This window comes from Rhea pennata, chromosome 5, assembly GCF_028389875.1.
Source record: "Rhea pennata isolate bPtePen1 chromosome 5, bPtePen1.pri, whole genome shotgun sequence".
Lineage (NCBI taxonomy): Eukaryota > Metazoa > Chordata > Aves > Rheiformes > Rheidae > Rhea > Rhea pennata.
Genome location: NC_084667.1, coordinates 61,988,440 through 62,016,367, shown reverse-complemented (window position 1 = coordinate 62,016,367; position 27,928 = coordinate 61,988,440). Strand labels below are relative to the sequence as shown.

At 43.5% G+C, this 27,928-nt stretch overlaps 1 protein-coding gene across 3 annotated transcripts in view; it reads left to right on the top strand.

Annotated features, from left to right (window-relative positions):
• Positions 1-16,671: 16,671 nt before the first annotated feature.
• BRF1 (BRF1 RNA polymerase III transcription initiation factor subunit) overlaps positions 16,672-27,928 on the top strand; it is a 170,811-nt gene continuing 159,554 nt past the window's right edge. For all 3 annotated transcript variants that reach the window (XM_062577185.1, XM_062577184.1, XM_062577186.1), the window contains exon 1: positions 16,672-16,871. In XM_062577185.1, the coding sequence (XP_062433169.1) occupies positions 16,685-16,871 (187 nt within the window). In that variant the 5' untranslated portion in view covers positions 16,672-16,684. The remainder of the gene's footprint in view (positions 16,872-27,928) is intronic.

Here is a 27,928-nt window from a genome sequence, read left to right as displayed (position 1 = left end):
TCATTACAAAGAGAAGGAAGCACTGAGCAGTCACCAGAGCTGGTCAAAAGCAGCCAGTGAGCTATGCAGACCGAGAGAAGGTGTTCAGCACGTTATGTTTGTCCCTCTCCAGATTCAAGGCATGGTCCTCACAGTCTCCTTAAAGGAGTAGCCCCATGGGAGTACTTTCTTTTCATGAAATAGTGCACAACAAGTGTTCGCTTTTGGCAAGCTGTTTTCCTTGGGCAAAAGGCAGCTCCCTAAGCTGCATGTTCTCAGTTAATTCTGTCTGCATCTAGAACAGCCTGTCTGACTCATTCTGCAGGAGTTACCTGGGTGAAACCTGATCTGATGGTCCTAGTGAGTCCTGGTTTTAAAAAGCTGTGATTGTCAGCCAAGCCCTCAGCCATGGCTTTAGGCTGAAGTTTTCTATGGTAATCTAACAATAACCTGAACTTTCCAGAAAGCATTGAGAAATGTCTTGCAGTTCAGCTCCTTTAGTCAGCACAGTCCTTTCCAGGATTGCCTTTTCAGCCTTAGGTGTCTGCTTCTTCTGAGGTAACGTATGTCTGACATAGACAACCCATGCTTGTTTAAGCATGTAAGCAAGACCTGGCAGCCTTTCACACATGACAGTGACTCATCCTTCCAGCAGGAGAAAGTGAGTCAGAAAGGGCAGTTGACAAGCTTTATCAGGCTCCTGTTATTTGGCCCAGGAGAATTTTACTCTGAAAACCCATCCTTGTTAATGACGGGCAGAGCTGGGAATTGTAGCATAAGACTACTGGCTTTTTCCACCATTGGCTTTGCACACAGTTTCATACCAGGAAATCTCAGCAGGTTGGCTATTACCATGAATTTGTTGTTATTGCCTTTTTTTTTTTTTTTTTTTTAAGGGATTCTGGACATGTGACCTGTCTTGGAATAACCTGCCTGAGCTATGGTTGCCATAAAGAGTACAAACTCACATGCCTTTCTGTGATGAAAAGAGCCCGAGGGTTCTGTGCAACAGCATTTATAGAGTTCCCATTTACTTTCTTCTCCTAGGGCTGCACTGCCCCGCGCTGTGATTGAGTGCTGCTAGCGTGGCCTAGTGTCGGGGCTGGCTGTTGATTATGATTCTGCCACTCACAGGCTCCACATAGGGTGTAAGCGTCTATTTTCAGAAGTTTATTGCTCTGTTGTAGAAATTTACCCCAGGCAGAGAGTTAGCAGAAAGCATCAGAACTTGGAGGTGGAAAAGGAGACAGAGAAAAAAAACCTATGGTCTTTCATTAATTAAGGAAACTCTGCTCTTGGGAGTGTCTGTCTTTGAAGCTGGCAGAGGTGGCAGTGTGGCAAGGGGAGACATCTAGATATGGGGTGACCATTAGCTGTAGTTGAGTGCCTTCAGGTGTGGGAAGAAGCAGAGTCAGCCCAGGCCCGTTCTGCTCGTGCTGCAGAGGGCTTTGGAGCAGCAGTCGATGGAGGCAGCACCCACGAGCAGCAGGGCTTCAGGCTCAGCAAGCTCTCTACGAGCCAGTAAAGATCTTGCAGGTCAGTAGACTAGATCTGTGTCTGTGGTCCCTCCAGTTCAGTCCTGTCCACCTTGCTCTGTTAGGGGCCATTGTCTGTTATATAGGGAAAAGTAAGGCAGTCTGAACCTGGACATCTTTCTGTGCAAAAGGGACATACCAAAAGCTGCTGCAAAGGGGCAGAAGGACCTCTCCTGATTCTTAGGAAAAAGAAGGACCCATATGCCCTTCCTCCCCTTAGGCTGACTTGGAGATTTTCCCCCCACCCCCTTACAATACTTCACTATTCTCTCTTTTTGAATGCAGAACTAGTCAGAGGTGCCCAAAGCTCTGCAGCATTGCTGCAGCCCAGTGAACAGCTTTCCCACAGACTGCCCATTCCAGAGCCTCCTCTCCAAGAATTTCTCAGTCCCCATGAGGCAGAAGGAGAGTTCAGCTCTTGGTCCTTCTGCTGGGAGTGTCAGCTAATAAATACTTGCTGGGAAGGGAAGCAGATAGGGAGAGATTCTGGATGTACTGCCTCTCCCTAGGAGCTGGAGAGGACCAATTGCATTTTTGTCAGCAAATAGCAGGCTTTGTCCATTCTTGCCTGGATTCATACAAGCATTTTAGGAGTGTTAAGGCCCAGTGAAATTAGGGGACAAATACTTTTACATGCATTTGGGAATGTAACTCTGTTGCCAACAGTCAAATGGGGACTTACTGGGTGTTGCAGTGGTGAAAGATACCACCATGTTTCCTGATTTTGAACGTCCTCCCCTGCTGCTTAGAAGGGGAAGTATTGTCTATACTACCTTTGTTTCCCTGCCGGATAGACAAAACAGTCCATGAATCCTTGATAGAGCTCTGAAGATGCATTTTATTGCTTGTTTGTTAAGTTGCTGGCCTCCCTTGCCCTCTCAAAGCCAATGATGTACCAACCAAATAACCGTGCTTCTAGCCAAGGAGGACTATGGTCGTATTGTTGCTCCTTTGTGGGGAGAGCTGGCACCATCACCTCGCTTACTCCTTGCCGAGGGATGGGTGTGTTGCTTATGATGGCTTTTTACCTTTAGGTGTGCTGGGGGAAAGACCAGTAATCTAACTGGAAATTGAACAAAGCAGTGCTTTGCAGTAAGAAGGTAGGAAGTTTCTAGTCTGGGTTTTCTTAAGCAAGGCTTTCAAATGTTGGTGGGATGTGTTGCTGCACTGCATGGAATGAAAGCTTTCGTGCTGTAAACGGTCTGCGTTGGGATCACCATGGCCACTAAGAGCTATTGTGGTTCAGATTTCATTATAAATGCTGGCAGTGAGATTTTTACAGCCCACAGCTTTACAGCTTACAGCAAAACAACTGAACTGCAATTTGCAGCATGTGAAGATGCCTTTTACCCTAGCCCTTCTTCCCTGTGTGTAAGAGAATTTAAAGGTTCACAAAATAGGCTGTAAGCATACTATCACTTGCTATGGCTCTTCCACCTGGAGGACAAACTGATAGTATGAGTATTTCTCAGTACTATCCTGTTTATTTACTGAAGAATAAGCAGTGTGTCTTTTCTCTTTCCTTGAATACCATAGAAAAAAATAGAAACAAGTAGTTTCTCTAAAGACATTCCCAAGTTTGCTGCTCTTGACAAGTTCTGACTTCAAAAGGGTCCCCCTCTATGTTGCTCCCTACTTTTCTCTTTCCTATACCCAAGGCAACCAGTACACTAGCCCTGACCTCATCTGAGCAAGCAGGGAAATCCCTGACTTGCAACGTTCTGCCAATAAAACTAGATGAGAAAGAGCTTAGGAGAGAGCTTCCTTTGCTCTTTTGTCTTTACTACATTAAAAAAAAAAAAAAAGATAATTATTCCTTCTATTGAACCTGGAAGAGTATGCATATGTTTCTTAAAATGGTATGTGTGGGTATTGTGGATTAAAGACTTGCCCAAAGGCTTCTGTTGGCAGTTTTCAGCATAATAATCAAGTGATGAAAGTGCATCATCTAATTTAGGTGTGCAAAGCAGATCATTTCAAGACAGTGCCAGATGTCTGTATTGACTGGATTGAGAGACATAGTACAGCAGCCCTGGATAGGCCGAGGGTTGACCCATCCATTGCTCCCCTATGCTCAGAAACTGCGAGAGCTCTCACTGCTGGAGTGTTGTGATGGATGGATACGCACTCTTGGGGAAGGAGGAAGGGAAGGTTATGCTCTGCGCAGAAGAGCAGCTCAGATGCATGGGGATCTGCTATGGAGTGTGTGTGGTCAGGAGCTTGTGGATCAAAGGGGAGGGCAACACAGGTAACTTTGTGGTGGGCTTCTGCTACAGGCCACTTATCAAGAAGACAAGATAAATGAAGCCTTTTCTAGACAAGTGGAAGAAGCTTCACAGTTTCAAACCCTGGCTTTTGTGGGAGATATCTACCATTCTCACATCTGCTGGATAGCAAACACAAGCAAGCCAGATTACTGGAGTGGGCTAGGGAAAATTTCTTGACAAAGGTGACAGGCACAGTAAGGAGGTGCTCTTATGGGTCTGCTACTCACAGACAAGGAAGAAGTAGTGTGGGGGGGGAACATGATGGTCAATGGCAGACTTGGTGCAGTGACCAAGGGGTGGTAAAATTTAAGATCCTTAGAAAAGTGAGGAAGGTGAGTGAAAGAACAATGACTGTTGATTTCGGGAAAGGAGACTTTTGCTTGTTCAGGGAAATGGCAAACAGCATCCCTTGGGACATTGTTGTGAAGGGTAAAGGGGCCAGGCATGCTGGTCACTCTTCAAGGACTATCTTCTCAAAGCACAAGAATGTGCAGGTAGTTAAGCAGGCAGAGCATGGCCAACTTGGGTGTAGAAAGAACTACTGACTGAGATCAAACACAGAGAGAAAACATGCTAAAAGGAAGCTGGAACAGTCGACTAAGGAGCAATATAGAAGAAATGCCCAGCCATGTGAGGATGGGATTAGGAAGGACAAAACTCAGCTAGAGCTGAAACTGGTGAGCATGTGAAGAGTAATAAGAAGGGCTATAAGTAGCAAAAAGATGACTGTGAAAATGTGGATCCACTGCTGAATGGGACAAGTGATTTAGCTATAAAGAATACAGAGATGTCTAAGGTTCTCAGTATTTTCTTTGCCTCAGTCTTTACTGGCAGAGCCTGCTCCCAGGCATCCATGCCCAGTGACAGAGTACGGAGGAAAGAAGTACTAGAGGATCACGCTCAAACCACTTAGGTAAACTGGATATATACAGATCTGTGGGATCAGGTGGGATGCATTTCAGATAGACATAAGCAAGAAAATTCTTCAGAGTGAGGGCAGTCAAGTTCTGGAGCAAGTTGCCCAGAAGGTATGTGTAATTTCTATGCCTGGAAACTCAAAACTTGGCTGGATGAGGCCTTGAAAAATCTGCTCCTGTGCCGAGTGGGAGATTGCATGAGCCCTAAATTTTTCAATTACTCTAAGTAGATGTGTGAATATATACTGAAGAGCCTACAGAAATGGGACAGATTCACATGCCTTAAATTGCGCAACATTGAATGTAACATGGTATAAATGCCACCTTGCCCATGTGACTTGGAAGTCTCGGGGAGGGTTATAGAGGTGGTACAGTGACTGCAGCTGATATGAGGGTCTTTAATCTCTGGCTGTGAAAATGAGCAGGGCTTAAGCAGCTCTCACTGCTGCTCCATCCTAATCTCTCATCCTTCAGGTGTGCTGTAGGTGCTCCAGGTTTTCCTGTCTTGCATCTGCTAGCATTCAAGGTGCTGGTATCACCACTGTCCAAAGTCTTCATGAGTCTCTTTCTTCAAGAGGCCCAGGTTAAGGCTCTTTGAGGCTATGCTGACATCAAAATGAGCAGGTGTGCAGCTGCTAGCTTATCTGTGCTTGTTTTATCAAGCTGGCAGAGGTTACAATTGCAGTGCAGAGTGCAGTGAAGGTCTTCCCAGGGATTAGTCACCAGCAGGTAAGCTAAGATCATGGGGTAAATATCTGGTTTCTGTGGTGGGCTGGTGCCTGAGCTACTGTAACTACAGCTCTTGATCCCTGTCCTGGGAGCTATGGATATTCCTCCAGTGTATGGTGCAAACAGACCCCAAGCAGACCTCGTTAAGGTAAGGCTACCAGCTGAGAATTTTATCTTGCTATGCCTTTACCTTGTCCCTGAAAAGCTGCTGCTTCAGATGTTGCTGCACAGCTGCTGGTTCAGCAGGTTCACAATCACAGAAAGGCTATCATAAATATTTTACACTTAATTTAGGTTTAATCAGTATTTTGGACATGTTGCCATTCTTTATTTGAACACTATTTCAGAAAGGCTGCCTTGGAGGCTGTTTAATCCTCTGAAGACTCCTAGTTGGAAGCACAAACTGATTTTCCAGGCCTGTAGCAGAAGACTGTGCATCTCTACAAGTGAGACACCCTGTCCCCTGCAGAGTGACCAGATGGAGTAAGAATGTCCTGGAGCAAACTCAGAGGGTTCCTGAAACCCCTCTGTGGATGATGAAAGCATGGGGGCTAAACCCTATAAGAGAACGGAGGAATGACTTTGCAGGAAGGATGTAACTTTAAACAGGACAAAGTTGCATGTGCCTACTAGTAATTAGATGGACATTTCATACCATCTCTTTGAACAGACTTCTTGATGTTGAGCCTGAGTTACTGGCAGTTCAAAGTCCAAATGTCAATCCCATATATAGTCTTTCAGCAGAAGTTGTGTGATTATGGAAATGGGAGAAACCTTGCTGACAAGGTATCTGTGTTAAAATAAGAGGCTTCCATGCAATTTTAAGTTCGTTCTGCACAAGGCTTGATTCCTGTGTTGTCACATTCCACTCGGCATGAATAGAACTATATTCTCCTTTTAGTTTTAGATCTTCTCACCACAGTCAGAAATACTTGTCTGTCGTGGCTAGAATATCACAGCATTACCACTCAAGATGGTAAATTCTCTTCAAAGAAGGGAAAAATGATACACAACACCAAATAAAAAGTTGGTAGCAAAGCAGGGAAGCCAAATAAAAACATAGGAATCTGACTTTAATGTCAAAAGTAATTCATTGCTTAAATGGTTTAAGTTTTAACACAATAAGCATTGCAGGATAAGAATAGTGTCTGAACCTTTTTTTTTTTGGCAAAGATCACTGAAGGATTCCTGTGAAACTTAACAACACTGTACACAGGAGATCAAAAGAGCTACCAGGGGAGAACAATCAGCCAGATTTGCTCTGAATTTTGAGTTTCTCCATAATGTCCTAATTTAAAACAGAATAAGCAAACAAAACAACAAAGGAAGCAGTTGAGTGTAAAAAAAAACAGGATTAAAGTGCTAAGAGGCATCTACAAACACCATTATTAATGTTGAACTATTGCTTTACCTTATTTGTGAGTTCTGGATGAGAGGCCATGTCTGTTACGCTGAAGATTAAAAGCTCTTCCCTATACTGTATTTTGACAGAATATTTTTCGGCGGTTTCACGTTCTCATCAGAGGTGTCTTCTGAGCCAAGCCAGGTCCTGATGAATTAATGTCAATGGAGTCACATAACAGAAATGTGACCCTTTTTATACCCATTATTCCAGGATCAAAGTGATACCTAACTGGCCTGGTCTGCAGCACTGACCCCTGGCCAAGGCACACAGTGCAACAAAGCATGGGCATTTTGGACCTCTCTCATCCTTGTCTCCCTGCCTTCCCCAAGCACCATGGACTTTCTCACCTATACTAGTGAGATGGAGTCAGGCAAAATACACAGCCCAGCTCAACCCAAATCTTTTTGCTATGCCCCTGCTTCTCACGGAGATCATCCATTTGTGTGTTTTAGCTCATTTGTGCCATCTGTAAACCTCCTGTGGATGTATGTGGGAGCTCTGGGCAAGTCCTGGCTGCAGGACTGGGAACGCAGCACTGCTGAAACCCCCAAACTGGGCTCTGTGAGAGGGAGCTGTGGAAGAGACCCCATGGCTGCAAGGCGGGCAGGGAGAGAGCAGTCCCTGCAGGTGCTGGTATTCTCTGTGGGATCTTGATAGCTCCGAGAGGGTTGGCAGATTTTGGGAACTGAGTACTGTTACTCACTATGTACTTGAAAGTGGATCCCACCTTCTCAGTGTCGCAGTCTAGGAGGGAAGGAGAGCAGCTCCATGGCTTTTTAAGTCACACATGCTTTTTTGCCTTTCAGGGGAAGACAAGAACTCTGGCTGGTAACAGCAGGTACATGACAGCCAGGGGAAGGTACTTTGAGTGCACAACGTGGAGTTATTTTGGTCTCACAAAATCCAGTACCTACGTTATTTATCCTTGAGTGTCTTTTAGTAGGACTGAGTATATTTATACTCACGCAACTATACTGCTCTCCATAATGTCAGTAATTCTTAATGCAACAGCATTTGTAACAGCGTGCGAAGAGCAGAAGCTGGCTCCTTTTAGCGGTAGATCATACAGTGTTGTTGCCAGCATATCTCAGGGAGCTGAGTATGTCTTAGCTTGTCCTCATCTGGAAGAAGAATGGAGACAGGGAGACAGAACTCAAAAGGATAAATTGCAAAGGCATCCCCATAAAGAGTTAGTGGCTTTGCCAGCGCAACTTAAAATGTTTTACAAGGAACCTGGTAGGTTTATAGGAAACTCAGAGATGTACGAATGACAAGAGCTTCTAATTCTTGCAAGATTAAGCTCTTAGCACTGTGCTTCTATAGTTTCTTGCTAAGATATTCCAAGATGAGCAAATTTCTGAAGTCACTCAATTTATACTCCAGTGAAAGTGTTCTAGTTTGGCAAAAGGGACATTAGTTATGTCCAGCAACCTGCCATTTTACTCTCTTCAAGAAGGAGGTGATATAGGGCAGATTCAACATCCTTGTTAGTTAATATTTAGACTAAAGACAGGAGCTGGTCTTTCAGCTGACTCTGATTCAAAGTCAGCTTAAGTTATTTGAGTAGGGCCTTTTAAAGCTTCTTAAAAATACTATTTGATAATATTATGCAACAATCAAAGCACACATAGCATCTGGACCTACATGCTCTCTTGATAAGTGTGCCTGCCTATTCAGAGGGCCACAAATTTCCTGGCACTGACAAGTGCAATACCTCAGGGCTTTTGAGGATTAAGCCTTGGTTCCCTGCGCTGACATTCTCCGTAAAGGTCAGTTAGCCTTTCCTGTATCCCCTGTCAAACTCACTGACACTGAGCCTCTTCCCTTTGCTAAAGATGATTCAAGCACTGGAATATGCCCTTGACTAATGAGCTATTTTGGTTTCTGAGCCAGCTGTTTCGCTGGTGCAAATCGACGTAGCTCTGATTTGAAGTAAAAGGAGCCAACTTTAGCCTTGGTGACATTTGCTGCTTTGCCAGTGGATCTGTTTTGGCAAACTCTCCTTGCAGAAACACATCCTATACCCACAAAGGAGTGCTTTGACTGGTAGGTCTGATTCCAGTTCCCTGCTTGAAAGAACATGGACCAACAAGTGCTGTCTGACTGATGTAGCAGTATCAGTACAAGGCTTCAGGTCTCATGGCTATGAGCACGATTCTTTTGCAATCACACTGGAAGAGGCTCATCTGATGAATCTCTTGAGTGCAGGCCAGCCCTGAAGATCTGGCTGCATACTGAAGTGCCCCTTGACTTACTATTGTTTTCGGTCTACTGCCGATTTGCTGAAAGATCTGTGTGCCAATGCCCCTGACAGCTTTACAGCTCTCCTTTCACACCAGCTTACCACTGTGCCATCTGTTTGGATTAAGCTGCTCCTTCAGCCCGTGAGTAGGCCTGTGCTTTGCCTATTTCTTGGACCATGTTGCATTCATCTTTGACTGCTTTCTTTCATCTCATCATTCTCTTTCTTTGTGGTCAAATAAACCTCTGTCTCTTTTTATGTATCATTCTAAAAGTGCCAAACAAACCAAGAAGGATCTTGAAGTGTCCATATCTCCATTTTACAGCTGGAGAACTTGGGCTCAACAATAGCTGGTGGGTAGCCCAAAGTCATAAAGGAAGTCTGAGTCAGAGCTTGCAGTTATACCTAGTTTTCCTGAATCCCAGACCATTATCTTAGGTGTAAGACCATCCATAATGCTTCCCTTCCATACTTCTCTTTGCACTTCCTAATGAATGTGTTTCCTTTTATATTTAATATTTTTTATCATGAACTCGTTGTTGTTCTACTTAGATGTAGTCTGACAAATTGTGTTTTGTCTTTATGAAAACAATAGAAGCATATACTTCTGAAGAGATTTGGCTTCTTTAACTAATGAAACAGCAACAGTTTTTCCGTTGCTGAATTTCCTTTAATTCTTGAAATCAGAGCTGAGGCAAGCCCGTTCATATGACATTTATCTACTGATGAACTGGAATCATGAATACAAAACCCAGACTTTTTACGTCAGTCCAAACATACCAGACATTCTCTAGTTGGGTATTTGGAAAAAGTTATCATAGACAGCTTATGGGGCAACAGTAAATTTTATATATATGACTTATACTCCAGTTTTAGCATAGGAATATCTGAAGCTTGTATCAGTGACTCATCTGTTAGAATATTGAATTTTGAAGCAAGGAAATAATTTTGCTGATTGTGTTTCTATGCTTTCTAAATATGCATCAAGGAAAAGGTTGGCTATCATGCTAGACTTTGCCTCTTGAAGAAAGTCATACGCCATTAGCACCTGTTGATTAACACGGTATCTGAAACTCCCTTCCCTACTTTTAATTATTAAGCATGATTGAAACCTCTGTGGGTATTTCTGTTAGTTGCTGGAATGCTGAGAAACCTGTTCTGGCCTGCTGGGCTGGAAGAAGCCCAAAATAGTCATTTCTATACATTAAGTTTCCTGTTCTGATGATTTTTTACCCAAGAAGGCTGCATCTGGATGTTGCTACATATGTGAATACATGGAAGTGCTACACTGCTTTTCCAGAGCTCCTTCAGAACTGGCTAGTTTTGTTGGTTCAGGTTCTTGGGCACCTTGTTCTCCAGCACAGAGATAATTCATAGCCTGTGGCATCCTGGAGGAGATGTCGGCTAGGTAGGACTATGTGCCACTGAAGGGCCATAGCGGCAGTGTTGGGGGCAGTGGGAGGCTGCACTGGGAGGACCCTGTGGCACATGGAAAGCTGAAAGCAACAAACAAGCTAGTCAGCAGACTTAGGTTGTGTTGGATGGCACCTTCATAGCCTGGCTTTTCCTGAGACCCTGCAGGGCAGAAGAAGCCATCCGGGGATACCCTGGAGGTGCAGCAGGGAACAGTGACACAGGAACCCCTATACCAATAAAGGAAAGCAAATCTCTGTTGACTGGAGAATGTAAAACTGGGGCCAATTGCACCGGCTCTATCCATCCCAACTACCAGGCATGTTGTAGCAGAAACTCTGGATTTGAGCAGTGCTAGCCAAAAAAAGTTCATAGGCTTTTTGAGAGAACTGTCAACTCATTCCAGTACTGTTTGTATTAGAACTGAGTGAAAATTGGAATGGATGAAACCTAAATCAGCAGGTTAGGATTTTAGTTCCAGGCTGGGAAAAAAAAAAAAAAAAAAAAAAAAAAAAAAAAAAAAAAAAAGCTGGGTTGTGATTTCCCAGCTCGAACGCTTCATGTGGACAGCGCCCAAACTTTTTCATGGCTTCTGTAAGTTAATTGTGAGATTTACTCTTTGCAAAAGATAAACAAAGCAAAAGACGACAACAACTTTTCAGTTATGTTATTCAAAAGAAAAGTTGCTAGCAGCATACATGCACTTTCTCAAGTAGAATGCTTATTAGTTGCTCATTTTTTCCTAAAACCATGAGAGGAAATTTTCTCTTCCTGGTCTTCCACAACATGGGTCTGTCTGGGAATGCCAATGACTTTGAATGAAAGGTGACCACAGAGGGAGTGGCTAAAATATCGCTGTTGTCTGGGCTGATGATTATTAGTCACAGTAAATATGGGGAAAGGCTCTTCATACTTCATAATTCTGTAGGCCACAAAAATAGTTTGTTCTTGCCCTGAGCCCCATAAATTGCTGTTTCAGCTGGATATTTGTTGCAGCTTGTTTGATTACAAAATCTTTGGTTGTCTGGATAGCAGTTCTGTAGCATGGCTGAGAGGTTGTGGTAAAGCTTTATTAGGAAGAAAGTTCTACTGCTACTATTTAGCATAGGACAGACTATGAAGGGGAAGACAGCATATTTGTTGGGAATGCCAACACTATAATTTCATTTTCTTTTGGACATCCTTTCTACTCACATCATATAAAAATCCCTTTCAGTAGGGACTCTATGTATGGAAAATACAATAGGCAAAAAAAATGGAAACATCTTCTTTCCCTTCCAAAGGAAATCATATAGTAATTAAATCTTAAAATTTTCTGAAATGCTTCATGCATATGGGTGTGGAATTGAACATGCTTAAGGAACTCTGAAATGCTTCTCATGCCACTATTAATATGTGCACTTTACTAGTAACTAATAATACTAATAATGCAGTTGTATACATACTCCACTGGAATTTTTCTCTCAAAGTTTTCTTGAATCACAGAATTAGTGATGCATTGAGACCAAAACTGATCACAAATGTCTCATTTTGAAAAATGTAGGGGAATTCTTTCTGGAAATATTCCCTTTTGATAATTTTACATTTTTAAAAAATGATTTAAGGGATTTGAGTTATTTTTGGTAATTTAAGCTAACTCAGATTATTGTTATGAAACAGCTTGATTTATTCCAATCATTTTTTATATTTGCCCCTTGAAAAATGCTGGTCTTTTGACTTACTCAGCTAATTCAAATGGGAAATTTGGCACATCCTTAAAAATTCTCTGGGGACAGGAAAGGATTATACTGTGGCTTTTCTAAAGCTTCTCTAAGGTGTTGCTTTTGTATAGCTTGCTCATAGCTTTGGACAGTGGGCAATAACTTGTATTGAATGGTGGTTTCTTTAGAGCTGGATTGGCTTCGGCATATGTGAGGCGCTGGAAATCTCTCCACAGAAAAGCAGGTAATGACACACTCAGCTTTCTGAAAATAGAATTCTTTGATGTCTTTTATGATCCAAACAGGAGAGAACTGGCCTCACCCAGGGGCCAGCCAGCGCCTCCCTGAGCCTGGGAACTTTCCTTCCTGCTAAGGAAGGAAGATGCTGCTCCTCGCCCTGCTTTCTGCCGTTCCTCCTCGCTGGCAAGGGAAAGGCAGCGATGTGCTCTTTCACTTCTGCAAACCTCAGGGTGAAGGGGGTACCTGGTGGTCAAAGGGGCATGTAATTCCCAACTAGGAAAAAAAAAAAGGAAACTAGCAATCAGACATGCAGCTTGCCTCTGTGTTTTATGTGCAGACCAATGCAGTTTGCTAACATACTTTTTTTTTTCTTCTTTCTAAAATAAATTGCCATTGCTGTGTACATGACTGATAAGATTCAGGTAAAGTCTCATTTTCAGTCTACATGTATATTCACCAAAATATCCACTCATCAAGTGTGCATACAAAAATGGCATTTAAAAGCAGTCATTTCCTCATCTCAGTCCAATTTCCAAGTGCACACACAGTTGCTGAAGTAGGCAATTAGCTGACTGGATGGGTTTTTTAATGGTGAGTGATTAATTCATCAATGTTTGAACAAACAATCCTCAGAATACAAGAGCTGCAGACATGTGGGGCTGTATTTTCACAGGAGCGTTTTCCTGTGCTTACATTCCAAGGTGATGGAGGTCTTCAGTTATTCAATGCAGCCAATATAACCAGTGCTTCATTAAAAAGTGTTTTCTCTTGAATAATTGTCCTAACAGAAGTGTTTTTTTTTTTTCATTTTAGACTTTGGCTGATTAGCGCTGCCCTAGCTTCTCTGGGGGAAAAGTTGCTCTTGTGAAGTGATCCTGATTGAGAGAAGCTATAAAAGAGGCATATATAACCCTGACTGACATGAAGTAGGTGAGATGGGAGCAATTATTTATTCTTACAGCACAAGAGCTAAGGGTTATCAAATGAAACATTTATAACTTTTCAAACTTTTTCACCTGGCACAAAACTAAGCAGCCACAGGATGTTGTGTATGTTGAAAGCATAAAAAATAGTTCAAAAAGTGATTAAAGAGATTAAAAGTTTCCTAATGTGAATTAGCCTTCAGCTGAAGAAGTCCTTAAATTGCAGATTGCCAGAAACTAGAAGGGCACATCTATATTTATCTTTCTTCCCATGCTTCCTCAAAGCACTCACTGATCAGCCACACACCTTCAAGTAGTGTGTGTGGAGGAAATTTTAAGAACAGCTAGACAATGATATTGCTCACAACTTCCAGCAGTTGGCTGCTGAGAGATTTCCCGAACTGGCGGTTGCTCCTGGATCTTTGTGCTCAATACCTTTGGACTTTCTCTCCACTAATTTCTCTGTGGATTTCCTAAGCCACACTATTCGTGCTTTCTGCTGTCTTTGCATACTAAGAACCGTAAAGGGCACAGATCCTGGGAGGGTAACACAGAAAGCCCTGCAGCCTTGCTGCCACTTACTTAGGAATCAAGGCTCAGTTGCAGACTGCTGTCCAAACAGCAGGACTGCATGCGGGTAAATTCAAGCGTTTGCTAAACTGGCTCACTACATGATTTCATAGATGCCAAAACCCTTTCTTCTTGGGACAGTTTTTCCCAAATAGAAAGTTGGTCCCAAAGCTTTTTAAATTTACCATTTATTGATCAACATCAAGAAAACAATGTCAGGAAATAATTAGAAAAGATACAAGAAAAAAAAAGGAACCAACGATGAAAAATCAGTCTAACCTGTGAGAGCATAGCAGCTCCTCGATAATTTCATTTTCCTTGAGCGCCCTCTCGTGTTCACACATACTAGTGTAGCCAAATGCATTCAAGCTGGCACCCACAGAAAAAGTATCCAGTTGCTATCACCTTATAAGGTTAATTCATTTCGAAGTTCTCTGTTCCCTCTCTATCTAATACCCCTGTGACTTCATCTCCAAAGAATCTGTGTGCAAATTTGCAGGTTGAATGCATAATTTATGCCCCATTTCGGACAGTCCAAAACCAAACAAGGCTTCCTCGGCTTCTGTGTTTTGTATTCACATTAAGTGCATAGTCAGACTTCTTGTGAGGCTTCAACAAGGCTCTTAGGCCTGGTTTTAACAGGAGTGATCCCCATCTGAAAGCTCTGAGAGCTGAGGATGCTCACAGAACTTGGCCAAATCAAGGGATTAAACTCTGTGCCTCTGCTGTCTTAACTGAAAACATTTCCCATCTGTGCTAGTGTTTTGGAAGGCTTGGCACAAGGTTCAGCTATGATTGAAAGGCACAGTTTATGGTTTTTCTGTCATCTGATACCTAAGTATCTGCTTCAAATCATTATATTTATAGAAGTGGGCCTATCTCTTGTGGAAGTACGGTAATGTGTTAGCAGCTTGCTCAAGTATATACCCTGCTCTGGTGTTCAGCATTTGCAGGAGTGGGATTCCCTCGCACTCCCGTCTGGCTTTGTGCAGCCAATTTGCATTCTTTCAGCTCTCACAGGAGCAGTACAAAAATGTTCTTACTTTTAAGCAAATGAGAACAGTTCCTCTCTTTGAAACCTTGGCATCGAATGTCAGAGATGCATACCCACGGGTGGGTTGTATTCAGGGTTCCTGAAGACACAGCAGGAAGTGTCTTCAGTCAGTCTGGGTTAACAGACATCCTGATCACCACTTTTTGTTACTCAGGAGAGAAAATAAAAGGTATAAAACATGAGGGTAGATGAGATGGAGAACAGGTTCTTCTATCCTCTGAACTAAGAGGGCAAAATAGCAAAGGGAATGGGGTTTTGTCAATATAATTTTTACACATGCAGTTCTGAGTGTGATTCAAGTTTGAGACAATTTACTAAAAATTTGTTACTTGTTAGCCAGAATAAACGGAGTGATGACTTATTCCTTCGGCAGGTTCACTCTTATTGATCAGAAAGAGGTTAGTTGGTTAGCCCTCCTGCAAGTTGAAAGGACAAAAATTTTATAGGGATGAAAAATTACTTACGTTTCTGGCAATAGAAGAAGACTTTACAGAAACATTCGAAACATTTAAGGAGTATAAGAAAATTGTCATATGGATGGGAGGGGGGAGGCAAAGGACTTCAGTTTTCTGAACTGCCAACTTACCTTCTTTCATCAGCAGTATCCTCACCTTATAAAAATTAAAACACATTTCCTTACCCAGATTTATGTTAAATGAGCTTTCTCGCAGAGCTGCTGTGTGCTATTCTCTCACAAGGGCTTTCTGCCGTGCACATTTCTGATCACTTAGAGCTTGACGATTCACAGCGAAAGCACTCCCAACTTGTTTGTAACTTCCAGTGAAGACTGGTAACACTTGAGCAATCGAAAACAACAATTATTTTGGAAGGGATGTGAAAGTTAAGTCCTCATGGATCAGGGCTGAATTAGCCTTCACCTAAAGGGAGTTGAGAAGCGATTTTTTAGTGGGAAGGCCTTTCATAACGCAGGATTTCTGTGGATTCTGCAGGATTTCTTGTGTTCATGCCAGCTTCTATAGGAGACAGTATATAGCAAGTGACAGCACCGATCTGGCTTGATAGTTTTAATTAAAATGTACTGGTAGCTAACAAACTTTACTGAGAAAGAAAAAGCATTGATTTCATGTATTTCTTCTTGCTGCAAATGATTTACGTCTATTAAGAATGTAATTTCCACTAACACTATACAGAGCATGTAACTGCGAGATCCCCCCTGGCTGCTGCACTGCAAACCCTCTCTGCTGGTGACAGTCTTTTCTCCACAAATTAAACCACGGCGAACCAAACCCGGCAGGAAGGAAGGGGTCTCTCCCCGTTTACAGCACAGAAGCCTTTACCACGGACGCAGTTATGGGTGAATTTTCAGGGAAGGTATGGATTTATGTCAGGTTGGGTAAGAATTCTATGAAAAAGCAAGTTTTTTCCTAGGGAAACCCTAATAAATCCTGCTCTGTCTTAACCACGCGCCCCTCGCCGCCACACACCCTCCCGTGAAGCACGGCAGGCCCCGCGGCGGCGGCGCCATGGCGTCACGGCGGGCAGAGCAGGGCCCCGCGGCGGCGGCGCCATGGCGTCACGGCGCCGCGGCGCGAGGGGCGGGGCCTAGGGGGGAAGTCTCGCGAGAGCGGGGGCGGCCGCGGCCGGCGCCTCCCCCTGCCGGTGCCGGCGAGCGAGGCCTGCGGGAGGCCGGGCCGCGCCGGGCCGGGCCGCGCCGCGCCTGGGCGGGTGGGGGGCGGCGGCGCGGTCGCGATGCCGGGCGGGCGGGTGTGCGCCGCCTGCGGCGGCTCGGAGATCGAGGTGGACGCGGCGCGCGGGGACGCGGTGTGCACGGGCTGCGGGTCGGTGCTGGAGGACAACATCATCGTCTCCGAGGTGCAGTTCGTGGAGAACAGCGGCGGCGGCTCCTCCGCCGTGGGGCAGTTCGTGTCGCTCGACGGTGAGCGCCGGCCGCGGCGGGGGCGCACGTGGGCTGGGCCGCGCCGGGGGGTGCGGCGCTGTGGGCAGCGGGGCTGCAGGGTAGGGGACGGTGTGGGGCCAGGGGCAGGGCACGGGGGGCGGAGGGGGCGTGTGGGGAGAGGGCAGGACACGAGGGGGGGCGGAGGGGGCGTGTGGGGCCAGGGGCAGGGCACGGGGGGCGGAGGGGGCGTGTGGGGAGAGGGCAGGACACGAGGGGGGGCGGAGGGGGCGTGTGGGGCCAGGGACAGGGCACGGGAGGGGGGGTGGAGGGGGCGTGTGGGGCCAGGGGTAGGGCATGGGGGGGAGATGTTGTGGGGGATATGGGGTAGGGATAGTGCATGGGGGGGTGCTGGGAGCGTATGAGGGCAAGAGAGCTGTGGGAGGTATGGGGAGTGGGACTGCTCGTGGGGGGAGGGTGGGGGGTGGTATGGGGACAGGTGGAGAAGGTGCTGTGCAAGGAGTTACGGATTCAGGGATGGTGCCTTGGTGAGAGGGTGCTGTGGGGAGGTCTAGGACCAGCGACTGGAGAAGAGGGAGTTGGGGGATAAAAACAGTGTATGGGGGAAAAGGATGCTTTACACAGTGTACAGGGGATGGCGTAGGGAAAGGTTGCCATGCACAGGGGGGACAGGGACAGTGCCTGGGAGACAGGGTGCTGTGCAAGGTGGGGGTCAGGGATGGTATGGGGAAGTGGGGGAAGGCCAGGATGTATGGGGAAAGAGGGCTGTGCAAGATGGGAGAGAAGCTTCGTGTGTGATATGAGTAAGCATACTGGAGGGGCTGGAGCCCTGTATGGGAAGGACTGGTTGCATGAGAGAGGGTTTGGGGCTGTGTGTGGGAGAGTGCAGGGGGAATGAGAATGTGTATGGGACAATTTGGGGTAAGGGACAGGAGATGTGCACAGGAGAATTGGTTGTGTGGTGAAGCAGAGAGGGCACCTGGAGGCACAGAGGCAACGTGGTGGAACTGAAGGGTTGTCTTGTGTAGGGCAGAGTCTCCTGCTGATCTGAAGGGTTGGGCGGTTGGTGTGAATGCTCTGGAGGATAAGGGCTGTGTGTGGAACAGGGGCACATGGAAAGGACATGGTATTGGAAAGGGGAGAGAGAGAAGGAAAAACTGTGGACAGTGTCTATAAGGAGGAAGAAGCACAGGCAAGAAGCATGGGAATGAGCTTTATGAAGGAGCTTAGCAGTAGAACAAGTAGGACTGAAGGACCTGGTTGCAGGGAAGAAAGAGGAGTTGTGAGGGACAAGGTGCCAATACATATTGGAGTTTGGAGGTTTGTAGCCTAGGGTTGCCCAAGATGATGATGTCCGATGCCATACTCACCTGCCAATGTGGGGCAGCGCCAACATCGCTTTCTCTTGTAGCTTATGAGCAACTCTTACATCCTTCACTTTTTCCTGTAGTGATGTGGTGAATACTTCTGTAAGGGCCTGTACTGCTTTTTCCCTCCCACTCGGCCAACCCTATGCAGGACAGATGGCATGCAAGCTAGAGCTCATTTTGGGATGCCTTTACCCTCCAAAGAAATATCACAAGGAAGACTAGGAACTGCATGTGTTTCTTCTACTGTGTGAACTGTACTGTAATTTCCTAAGTTTCTTTAAGGGACTTTACCCCTTTTGCACAAGACTTGGGGTGCTGTTGTTGGCTACCCATTTGCCTGGTTAGTATGTAATTCCTTGTTCTTGTATGGTTGATTACTTACGATATGTTACTCTGGAAGATAATTCTTGCACTGTTGAAGATAGATAAGCGCTGTGAGGGGTAGGTGAGTGTGTAGAAGTGAAGATATGATTGTAGCACATTCTAGCATTCTTGCACTGGCTGGCGCGAGATGAGGCTGCAGGGGCTTCACTATTCATAGTGTGTCCTAGCAGTTAACGAGTCTCCATGTGCATGAGTGTATGTACCTTGGTGAAGAATATTGTTTGTAGAAATGAAACAACAGGACTTTCAAAAACAATGTTTATAGACTTGCTAACTTATTATAAGGATAAGTGAAAGGCCTGTTTCATGCATTGAATATTTTAAAGAAGTTCTAGGATGAGTGATTTATACTGATATAATTCTTCATGTTCCAAAACAGATGTTTCTGTTGAATTTTGAATATTTTTTTGCCTTATGTAAACTAAGCAAGACAAGCTAATCTGAAAAGATGTCCTTTTGCTAGAATAAAAGTGTCTTCATGGTATATGCTTGTCTGTTATGCTTATATGGCACTGATTTAAGTCATTGTACAGGGATGGGGAGAAAAGTCCTTTCCTGTATAAGCAAGACAGAATTTGTATCTTGAGTGTTATGCTGGCCTGAGAATTTCCAAAGGAATGTATATTTCTTGAAATTGGAAAACATATTTGCTGAAAGCAACATTTTCTGGTCAGCTATAGCTTTCAGTGAATCTTCAGATTGAATGTAGGCAGATTTCCATCGAAGTTACCTGATTTTTAACACCTTTTCCTGTCATTTCTGTAGGCTCTTTTGGTCTGTGGCTCTGAGAGATCCCCTGGGTGTGGAAAGCCTTGAGCTAAGCCTCACAGGACTCCAGTCTGATGCCCGAGAGCAGCCCTACCATATGGAGTGTCGCTGTGGCAGTATGCAGACTCTTGGGCTGCTATGTCTTTGAGACTCTGGCTATCAGCAGTAGGTGTAGGTGTCTTGGAGAGAAGGTTGTTTAGTTTTTGCAAGGTGTGAAGGGCTGTCTAACTGAGAGCTTATAGCCTTGACTTGAATGGGGCTTTTGGTGACTACAGAGTACAGATTTTCTAGTTGTACAGCAAACTTTGCAAGATCCCCAGAACTCTTCCAGGCTCTGTGCAGTCCATGAGGACTTCTGTTTGTATGCTAATATATTTACAGTGTGTGCTAATATATCTAGAATAGTTTTAAGTGCTTTTTTCATGGTTTATTTCATATTCATCAAAAAGAAGCAAAAAGGGAATGGAAGCACTGAAATAATGTTATTGGCTTCCCTAAGGTACATCTAGCAAAACCTTTTAATTTGGGAAGCTGTGTGTTAAGGATTCTGAAGTTTGCATTTATATGCTGAAAGGGGAAAGTCTATGTTTCTGAATGTTAATACAAAGTGACCTGTCTTGATTGTGCCAAGCCTTGGGAGTATGCCCAGCAACCCTGGTATAAAACATAGGAAGTCCCTCCTGTTGCTCCATCAGGATAGGAAGAAGGTGCAAGATCCAAGTTGTGTTGCCACAGTCGGTATTTAAATTCAGTTATCAATGTGCCTAGCATAGGAAACCACAACCTCAACGCTGTTATCTTTCACAGAAAAGTTTGGTATGGCCTGTGTTTTCCAAAGCAGGTGTGCCAGTCTGCTGCTTTCTATGATTTTGACAGTTTTAACAAGAGAGTGTTGGCATGCTGAGAAAGTGAGAGCTCATGCTTGGATTTTGGTGAGAGCTCTCACACAAAGCAGATTGGGGAAATGCAGGTTAATAAATCTGATATCTCTGTTGGGCAATGGGTAGAAACAGTGAAGAGCAAAATAGGTAGGTGTACAGGTAAATACGTGGGAATAATGTTTTTAGGCAAAGTGAGGTCATGCCATGAAAATCTTATAGAGCTTTTTGAAGAAGTCAGAGTATGTGGACAAGGAAGACACATTTGTAAAATGAATTCAACAAGATCCTTCACCAAAGGTTTTTAAAGAATCTAAGCTATCACGGATAAGAGAAAGTCTTTACAGGGCAGTTTAACTGCTTAAATGATGAGAAACATACTTCAGGGGATTCAGTATTTACTTCTAGTCTAATTGGTAGTGAAATCTCATAGAGATCTTTGCTCTCTGATGATCTGGAAAACGAGTGAATGGTGTGTCAATGAGGCTTGCGCACTAAGTTATTTGGCGTAGTAGAGACTGTAGAAGGACTTGTTGCTCTTAGTGGCTGGGTTAGTACCCAGCACATGTATAGCATGTGGGATTCAGAATTGCTGAGAGAGTTAGGATCATTCCTTTCCACCAGATTTGGGATGGTGGCCTGTAGGCTGAGTGGTATTACTCAGGAAAGATCTTTTGGTTGTAGTGAATAACTCTTGAAAAATGTTTAGCTCAATGCTCATTCTCAATGCAAAGAAAGGGAAGGGAATGTTAGAAGTTATTCAGGATAAGTGACATGTGCTGTCATACTCTTACATATCCATAGTGCTGTCTGCAACTTAAATACTGTGTACAGTTCTGGTCTCTTCCTCTCTTTTCCTCTCCCTCCTCAAGAAAGGATCTGATAGAACTGGAAGAGGAGCTTCAGAGGAAGCTCCTGTTCTTTTTGAGATCTGCAAAGATGCTTTTCAGAGTTTTGATGGTTCTTCTAAAACCTGTCCAAGAATCTGAGGACTATGGTTCTGTAGTATAAAGACTAGATATTCCTTTGTATTAATACCTGTTTCTTGCACCTTGTGTTTTGGCAAGTGATGAACACAAAACTCCTCTGGTGTTCACAGTAGTATAGTGTGTTCTGTCTTTAAAAGGTTTGGCTAAGTCTTCCGGTCTCTTTATGAGAAATTGGTAGCAGAAAAAAATCTGCAATAAAGGGTCCAGAAATCCAGACTGCAACACAAAGATTTATTTAGAGTAAGGTTTATCAAGTTACTTATGCAGTACTCTGTAATATGGACTATGAAATCTTCCCTGATGATATTTGATGCATATAAAATGAGGTACTGTGTTTATGTGTATTATCAAATAGGGAGCGAGGCCATTTAGTCCTGTTTGGAAGCCTTCTGGAGGTGGACATGTCCTACCTGTCTCAGCATAATAGTAGCAATGTTTTTTACTGCTATTGTCTTGGTGGAAATGGAGAGTATGATTGCAGGTTAGCCTAATCCTACAGTTTGTTAGTGTCCTCTGTATCGAGGAGTGGCAGATTGTCTCTTGTGAGGTACACATCACTTGCTGATCATGAGCTGGTAATGTGAAAGCCTTTGCTAGGAAGAGATTCCCCCTTTGTGCTCTAGAAGGGGGGCTATTGCGTATCTTTCCTTTGATCTTCTAGTAGGAAAGTTCTCGCAAAGCTCAAGGTAGTGAAAGCTTTCTTTGATAGGCCCTGGACTGGTTCAGTTAGTTGTAATTCAGAATTCTACTGCAAGTGGTCAGAACTAGGTAAGAGTTTAGCCTCAGTGCTTAACCCTGGACATGTTATTTTCTTGAGGTTTGCGAAGGCTCTTTATTAGAATTCATCTTTGAAATTTAGTTTTGAAGCTTGACTGACTTAACTCTGGAAAAATATCAGATACTGTTAGAAAAGGGTTGTCATGCACATTTGACCTCCAAATAACTCTGTTACAATTTTCAGAGAAAATGTTTGAGGAATGTGCTTTGCCTGAGTGAATCTAGTTTTGAAGAATAATTATCCTCCTTATAATTGATGGCTAGTTCAGACTTCCATGAACTAGCTAAGAGGTTGGTCTCTGTGGCTTCTTGCCAAATTTGTGGAGGATTTGAATTCAAGCTCTTCATTCTCTTTATCAGAATTAATGTAGCCTGTTTTTTCTCTTCATACTTAAGTTCATAACAGATTCTTACCAGTCATAACATTTAAACGTATCCCAGCAATGAAATACCACAAAAGAAGGTCTGAGACTGAACTTTCTCTCCTTCTTCATTAACTGTAGTTGCACTGGAAAAAGGAACTCCACAGCATTCCCTCCGTGGTCTGCACAGATTTTTCAGCTGCTGTTTCTGTAGAAGAGCAAATTGAGAGTTGTGCACTGCATTTGAAGGGAGTGAAATCTTTGATCACTGTTGCACTGTGCCTTAATGGGAATCCCCTAGCCTTGTGGTTGTTGCAAGAAACACTCTTCAGCCTTGGGGGAACATACTTGTGGAAACAGAGTAGGAACCTGAAGAGTGAAAGAGTAAAGCTCAACGTAGTGCAGACTTTGATAGCCCAGAGCGCGCCTGAGGATTATGTTTCGAGAAGCTGAGAAGACAGAAGGAAGTCTAGGGCTTCTATCCAACACTGATTGAAGGAGAGGAAAATGGTCTCATCTGAGAAGGCTGATTCATAAGCAGTCCAGTGGCAAGCTGAAAGACGTAACTGAGAAAACAAAACATGAGAAAATGGCACTATAAGGCAAATTGAGCTTGTGTGTTCCTTGGATTATTCTTTTGTTCCTGAAATTGTCTTTAAATGCTTGATAGCTAATTGAGAGAAATAGCATCAGGAGAAGCTTCTTAGGAGTAAACCGTAAGGCAATCTGGATAACTTACCTCTTAGGCAGATCTTTGTGTATGTGCAGTCTGGGAGCCGGAAGAAAACCATCTACTTGTCAGGGCCTGAAGTCTCCTGCGGCAGTGGGCCTCATCTGGACCCTGACCCGTGGATGACATCCCTGCCCAGCCCTGGCCTGTCTCCATTCCTGATGCCTGATGTCTAGGCCTCGGGCTGTCCCCAGCTGCCCTGCTCCCTTGTGGGCCAGTGGGACAGGTCCTGCCCTGGGGAGCCCGTGGCCTGTGTGGCACCCAGTGCTACTTTGAGCTTAAGAGATGGTTGCTAGAAAGTTTGCAGTCGTATCTCTAGTGAAAGTTTAAATCAGAATTATTTTACAGAAGATTAGGGTAACAAAATGGAACCTCCATAATCTGATATAAATTGATTGTGGAGCAAGAGTCCTGTTCATTGCCTTTGAGAAACAGAATAAAGTTTTTTGACGGTTTTGTAGGTGAAGAGACGTCCCAAAGAAAGGGAACTAAATCACAGAAAAACAATTAGTGCTAATAGTGGGGAGGAAGGTTTTATTTTTTCTTTATGAGACTGCATGTGTAAAGATAATGCTAAGGGCGATGGACTCCTAGAAGTCCAGTGTCAGCCAGGCTGAGAAAAATTGGCAGCAGTCAGGGAGGATTCCCAGCTTGTGCTGCAGTGAGGATCTTGCTTTTCCTTATCTTATTCATTCTCCACTAGACTGGGTCAGAAGAGTTACACAGTTATGTGAAGAAAAGACTATATTACTGAGTTACTGATGGCTGTGATAAAAATGTCCCTGGTAGGTAAGCGGAGGTGGTGGTCTTCTGGTTGTTGTTACCCTGTCACTCTGTTTTCAAGCTGGCCAGTTTATGGCAGCATGAAATGAGATCATACATCCATTTAGCCATGGTCATTTTGATGACAAAACTGTGGGATGGAGAAAACGAGTTGGTGGAACTAGGGGTGTTTGTCAACTCTGGGTAAAACCTTTAGGATACTTCATCAAATGTGTGTTGTGGAAAGCCTCAGTAGGAGGATTTATAGAGTGATTTTAGGCTGGGCGCCAAAGTGGATTTTTTGCCCTATGGAACTTACCTGCCTTTGGGATCTAGGTGAATACACATCACTGGTGTGTCTGCACAAGACTGAGCAGACTGAGTGACTTAAAGCCTGATTTAATGCTAATTTAATGAAAAAACATTTTATAGTTGTTTGGATTTTTTGGTGGCTTTCAATAAAATACTTAATACACTAAATTATAAATGCATATTTTCTCCAAATGGGATCTTGTCAGTAAGGTAGGTATCCGTTATCCGTTGATAACAGTTATCAGGTGTTTTTCATTTGACTGATTCATAATTTAGTTGACAGTTTTGTAATTTTATGGCTTCTCAATATTGAGGGACCAAACAGCAGAATTTCATGTTTGTGTTTTGTCAGGTCATGTGTCTGTATAGTATACGTGTCTTTCCCTTGCCCTGAAATATTTAATGAGGTATTTATTAAATGCTGTTGTGTAGATAGAAAAGAATTCTGCCAAATTGAAGATGCTTTTGTTAAAATGCCTAAATCTTATTATCTTTTTTTTTTTCTGTGTTTTCCCTCTTGGCATAACTTGCTGCAAATGGAAACGTTAGTGCTGATTTGGTTTGTATTCTGGGAATCATTCTCTTTACCTCTCTCTCTGTCTCTGTCTCCCCCTTTCTCTGTAGAGGGGTCTTACTGGAAAGTGCTAGTAGCTAGCTAAACTTGAGTATCCTTTTCGCTAGTTGCTTCCTCAGAAAGAGCATTTAAAATAAGGAATACTTTTGTATTTAAGTGTAGCTTGCTTTTCCTAACACTTGAAGCTCTTTGAATAATTCTCTGTTATGGTCTGATTTTTATTTTGTTCCTGCTTGTAGCTTTCACAAGATGTAGTGGAATGAAATTGGGTCAGAATCATTTCAATCCCCCAACTTTTTAAATAGTGGTCCTGCAACTAAGAAATACTTTTCATGCTTATATTGCTTCAGGCTGGGTCTGCTGGTTCATTTATTTGTGTAAGAGTGCAGCACAAAACATAATTTTATACTCTTACAATATTTGGAAGTTTATTTTTGCACATCAGTTCTTACAGCTGTAATAGACCTTGTTCAAAATTACTTGCTCAGTCTTCCTGATTATCCTGTCAGTGCTCCATTTGTAACCTTTTGTATTGTGACTTACTACTGAGTTATCAAATTTCATGGAGCTACTGGAGAGAGTCCAGTGTAGGGCTACAAAGATGATCCGAGGGCTGGAGCACCTGCCCTATGAGGAACGGCTGCGAGAGCTGGGCCTCTTCAGCCTGGGGGAGAGAAGGCTGAGGGGGGATCTGATCAATGTGGACAAGTACCTGAAGGGAGGGTGTCAAGGGGACGGGGACAAACTCCTCAGTTGTCCCATGTGACAGGACAAGAGGCAGCGGGCAGAAACTGAACCACAGGCAGTTCTGCCTGACCGTGCGGGGGAATTTCTTCCCTGTGAGAGTGACGGAGCCCTGGCACAGGTTGCCCAGAGAGGTTGTGGAGTCTCCTTCTCTGGAGATATTCAAAACCTGCCTGGATGTAACCCTGTCTACCATGCTCTAGGTGACCCTGCTGAGCAGGGAGGTTGGACTAGGTGATCTCCAGAGGTCCCTTCCAACCTCACTGATTCTGTGATTTTGTGATTTGAACTATACAATCATTGGTGTATCTATGGGGTGACTGTTACACACAGTCATGGAAATGGAAGACTGCAAGGGGCCTTGAGGACATTACTCAAGCTTCAGCACTGAGGCACCATCAAGTAAAACTAGACTTCTGGCTCTCGTGCAGCGTACACACATGGAGACTCTCCAAATGTTCAGGAGATCTCAAGAAACTGAGTCAAGTCTACTGGGAAGAATTTTGCTTGTGGGAAGTTATTTGCTTGCTCTGGCTTGTAGGGAGAAATGAGAATTGTGAACTGGTAACCCAGAGCAGACCAACAAGTATTTGTTAAAACTTCCAGTGTAGGAGGTTCCACAACATTTGTTAGTAGGCTGTTTCAAATATCTTGGCACTCTAGTGTATCAAGGGAAAGTTTCTTGCAGTTAAATTTTATTTTATTGCAAGTAAATTGTAAGCGGTTTACTGCAGTGCACCAAGTGACTTGCAGTGTGATAAATGCTAAAAATGTACTCTCACTCTGCAGTGTTCCTTGGCAGCTTAATGTAGCGTACCCTTTAATAAAGTTGCGGTATGTTCCGTTTCACAGATGTGCTTATGGAAGCTTATTGTAAAGTTTCACTTTTTATTTTTTTGTAATTTGTTTATGTTCCTTTATGTGTAGGAGAGTGAGATATGTCGATCTCAAATGCAGAACTTTACTGGGGTTTGACTTGATTGCAATATTGCAGTCTTTTGGGGTTTGAAAATTGTGTGTTGCAGAATGGAGATTTACAGTCAGCAAGCTGGTAAGAGTGAAGGACTTGATACAGGGAGAAAAAACTTATTGTGTATTTTGCTGTCCTACAAAAGTGAAAGGATCAGAGGCTTTAATTTGAATCGATAGTTAATGAAGTTCCATGTAGGATATCTCAACAGACCAAATCCTGACCTAAAATACTTCTGTAGTGCAGTCTTGAGCAGTCTTGAAATAGTCTGTACTGCTAATACACATACTAAAGTTGAAATGAAAACGGTGGATGCTGAGACTGAATAATGATAATGACTCCAAAATTCCCCTTACCTGTGATCCAAATCTCTAGAGATGAAACTAATTTGTAGTTAAGTTTAAAATATACAGAGTGGCCATAATTAAGTTGTAAGGGAGAAGTAGGTACGGTTCTGCACATACTGGATTTACAGATCTTTGGGGAAATCCTGAAGAGTACTAACCTTTTTTTGCTTTGTGCTAGATTTTCACTTTTCTGAGTACAAAACTAATCAATTTCCATCTTGTCCTGGGAAAGAAGAGGGGAAACTTGTGTCCATTTCATACAAAAAATTACTACCCACTATTCATTTTAGTGCGATGCACTAAATTTCTGCTTCTCTTCTGACATCCTCAAGGTGGCAATCTTGCATCAGAGTTAAGTGTGTATTTTTGTTTCTGGCACTGCTTTTCTCATATGCAGTCCTTTTGATGGCAACAATTACTTGCTTGAAGTACTGCAGAGTATACATCTGTCAGCTGGGAAAATGGTGAATCTTGCACGTAGCTTTGGACACGCACTGGTTTTCATAGACCTGTGTAGTTTTGAACTCAGGCGTAGTAGACAAGGCAGTATATTTATTTCCTTGGTTGAGAGTTATGAAAATAAGCTTATAGATAGTGAGCTACAGTGGAATAGACTAAAACTGTGTGTAAGTTTATGCCGCCTTACGATTTCTGGCTATGGTGCATGCATTTTCATTCTCTTATGCATAAAATTGGCTGGCAGGAGAAAATAAGTGCTCTGTCAGTTATAGACTTTGTTTTATATGTTCAGAAACATTTAATTATGTCTTTCTGCTGTTGTAGGCATGAAATGCAACGTGACTGACCTGCTCTGCTTTTGGGTTTTATGGTTTAACTTAAATAGAAGGCTTATTAGCTTTTTGTATTAGATGGCCACGTCTACCTCGGTTGTGAAACGGTTGCTTTCATGCAGCCTGCATTCTTTACAGGTTTTGTGATGGATCTGTAAATGTTTTAACTTTTAAACTGAAGCTTTTCATCCTACCGTGTACTGAAGAAAGGACTGGAGTTTTCCAGTTTTAATTCACAGGGAGGGGTGCTGATAGTACTGGTCCTATCAAATGGCAGATATACTTCAGTTGAAGTTGCAAGTGAAGTTTCATCTCCTGTC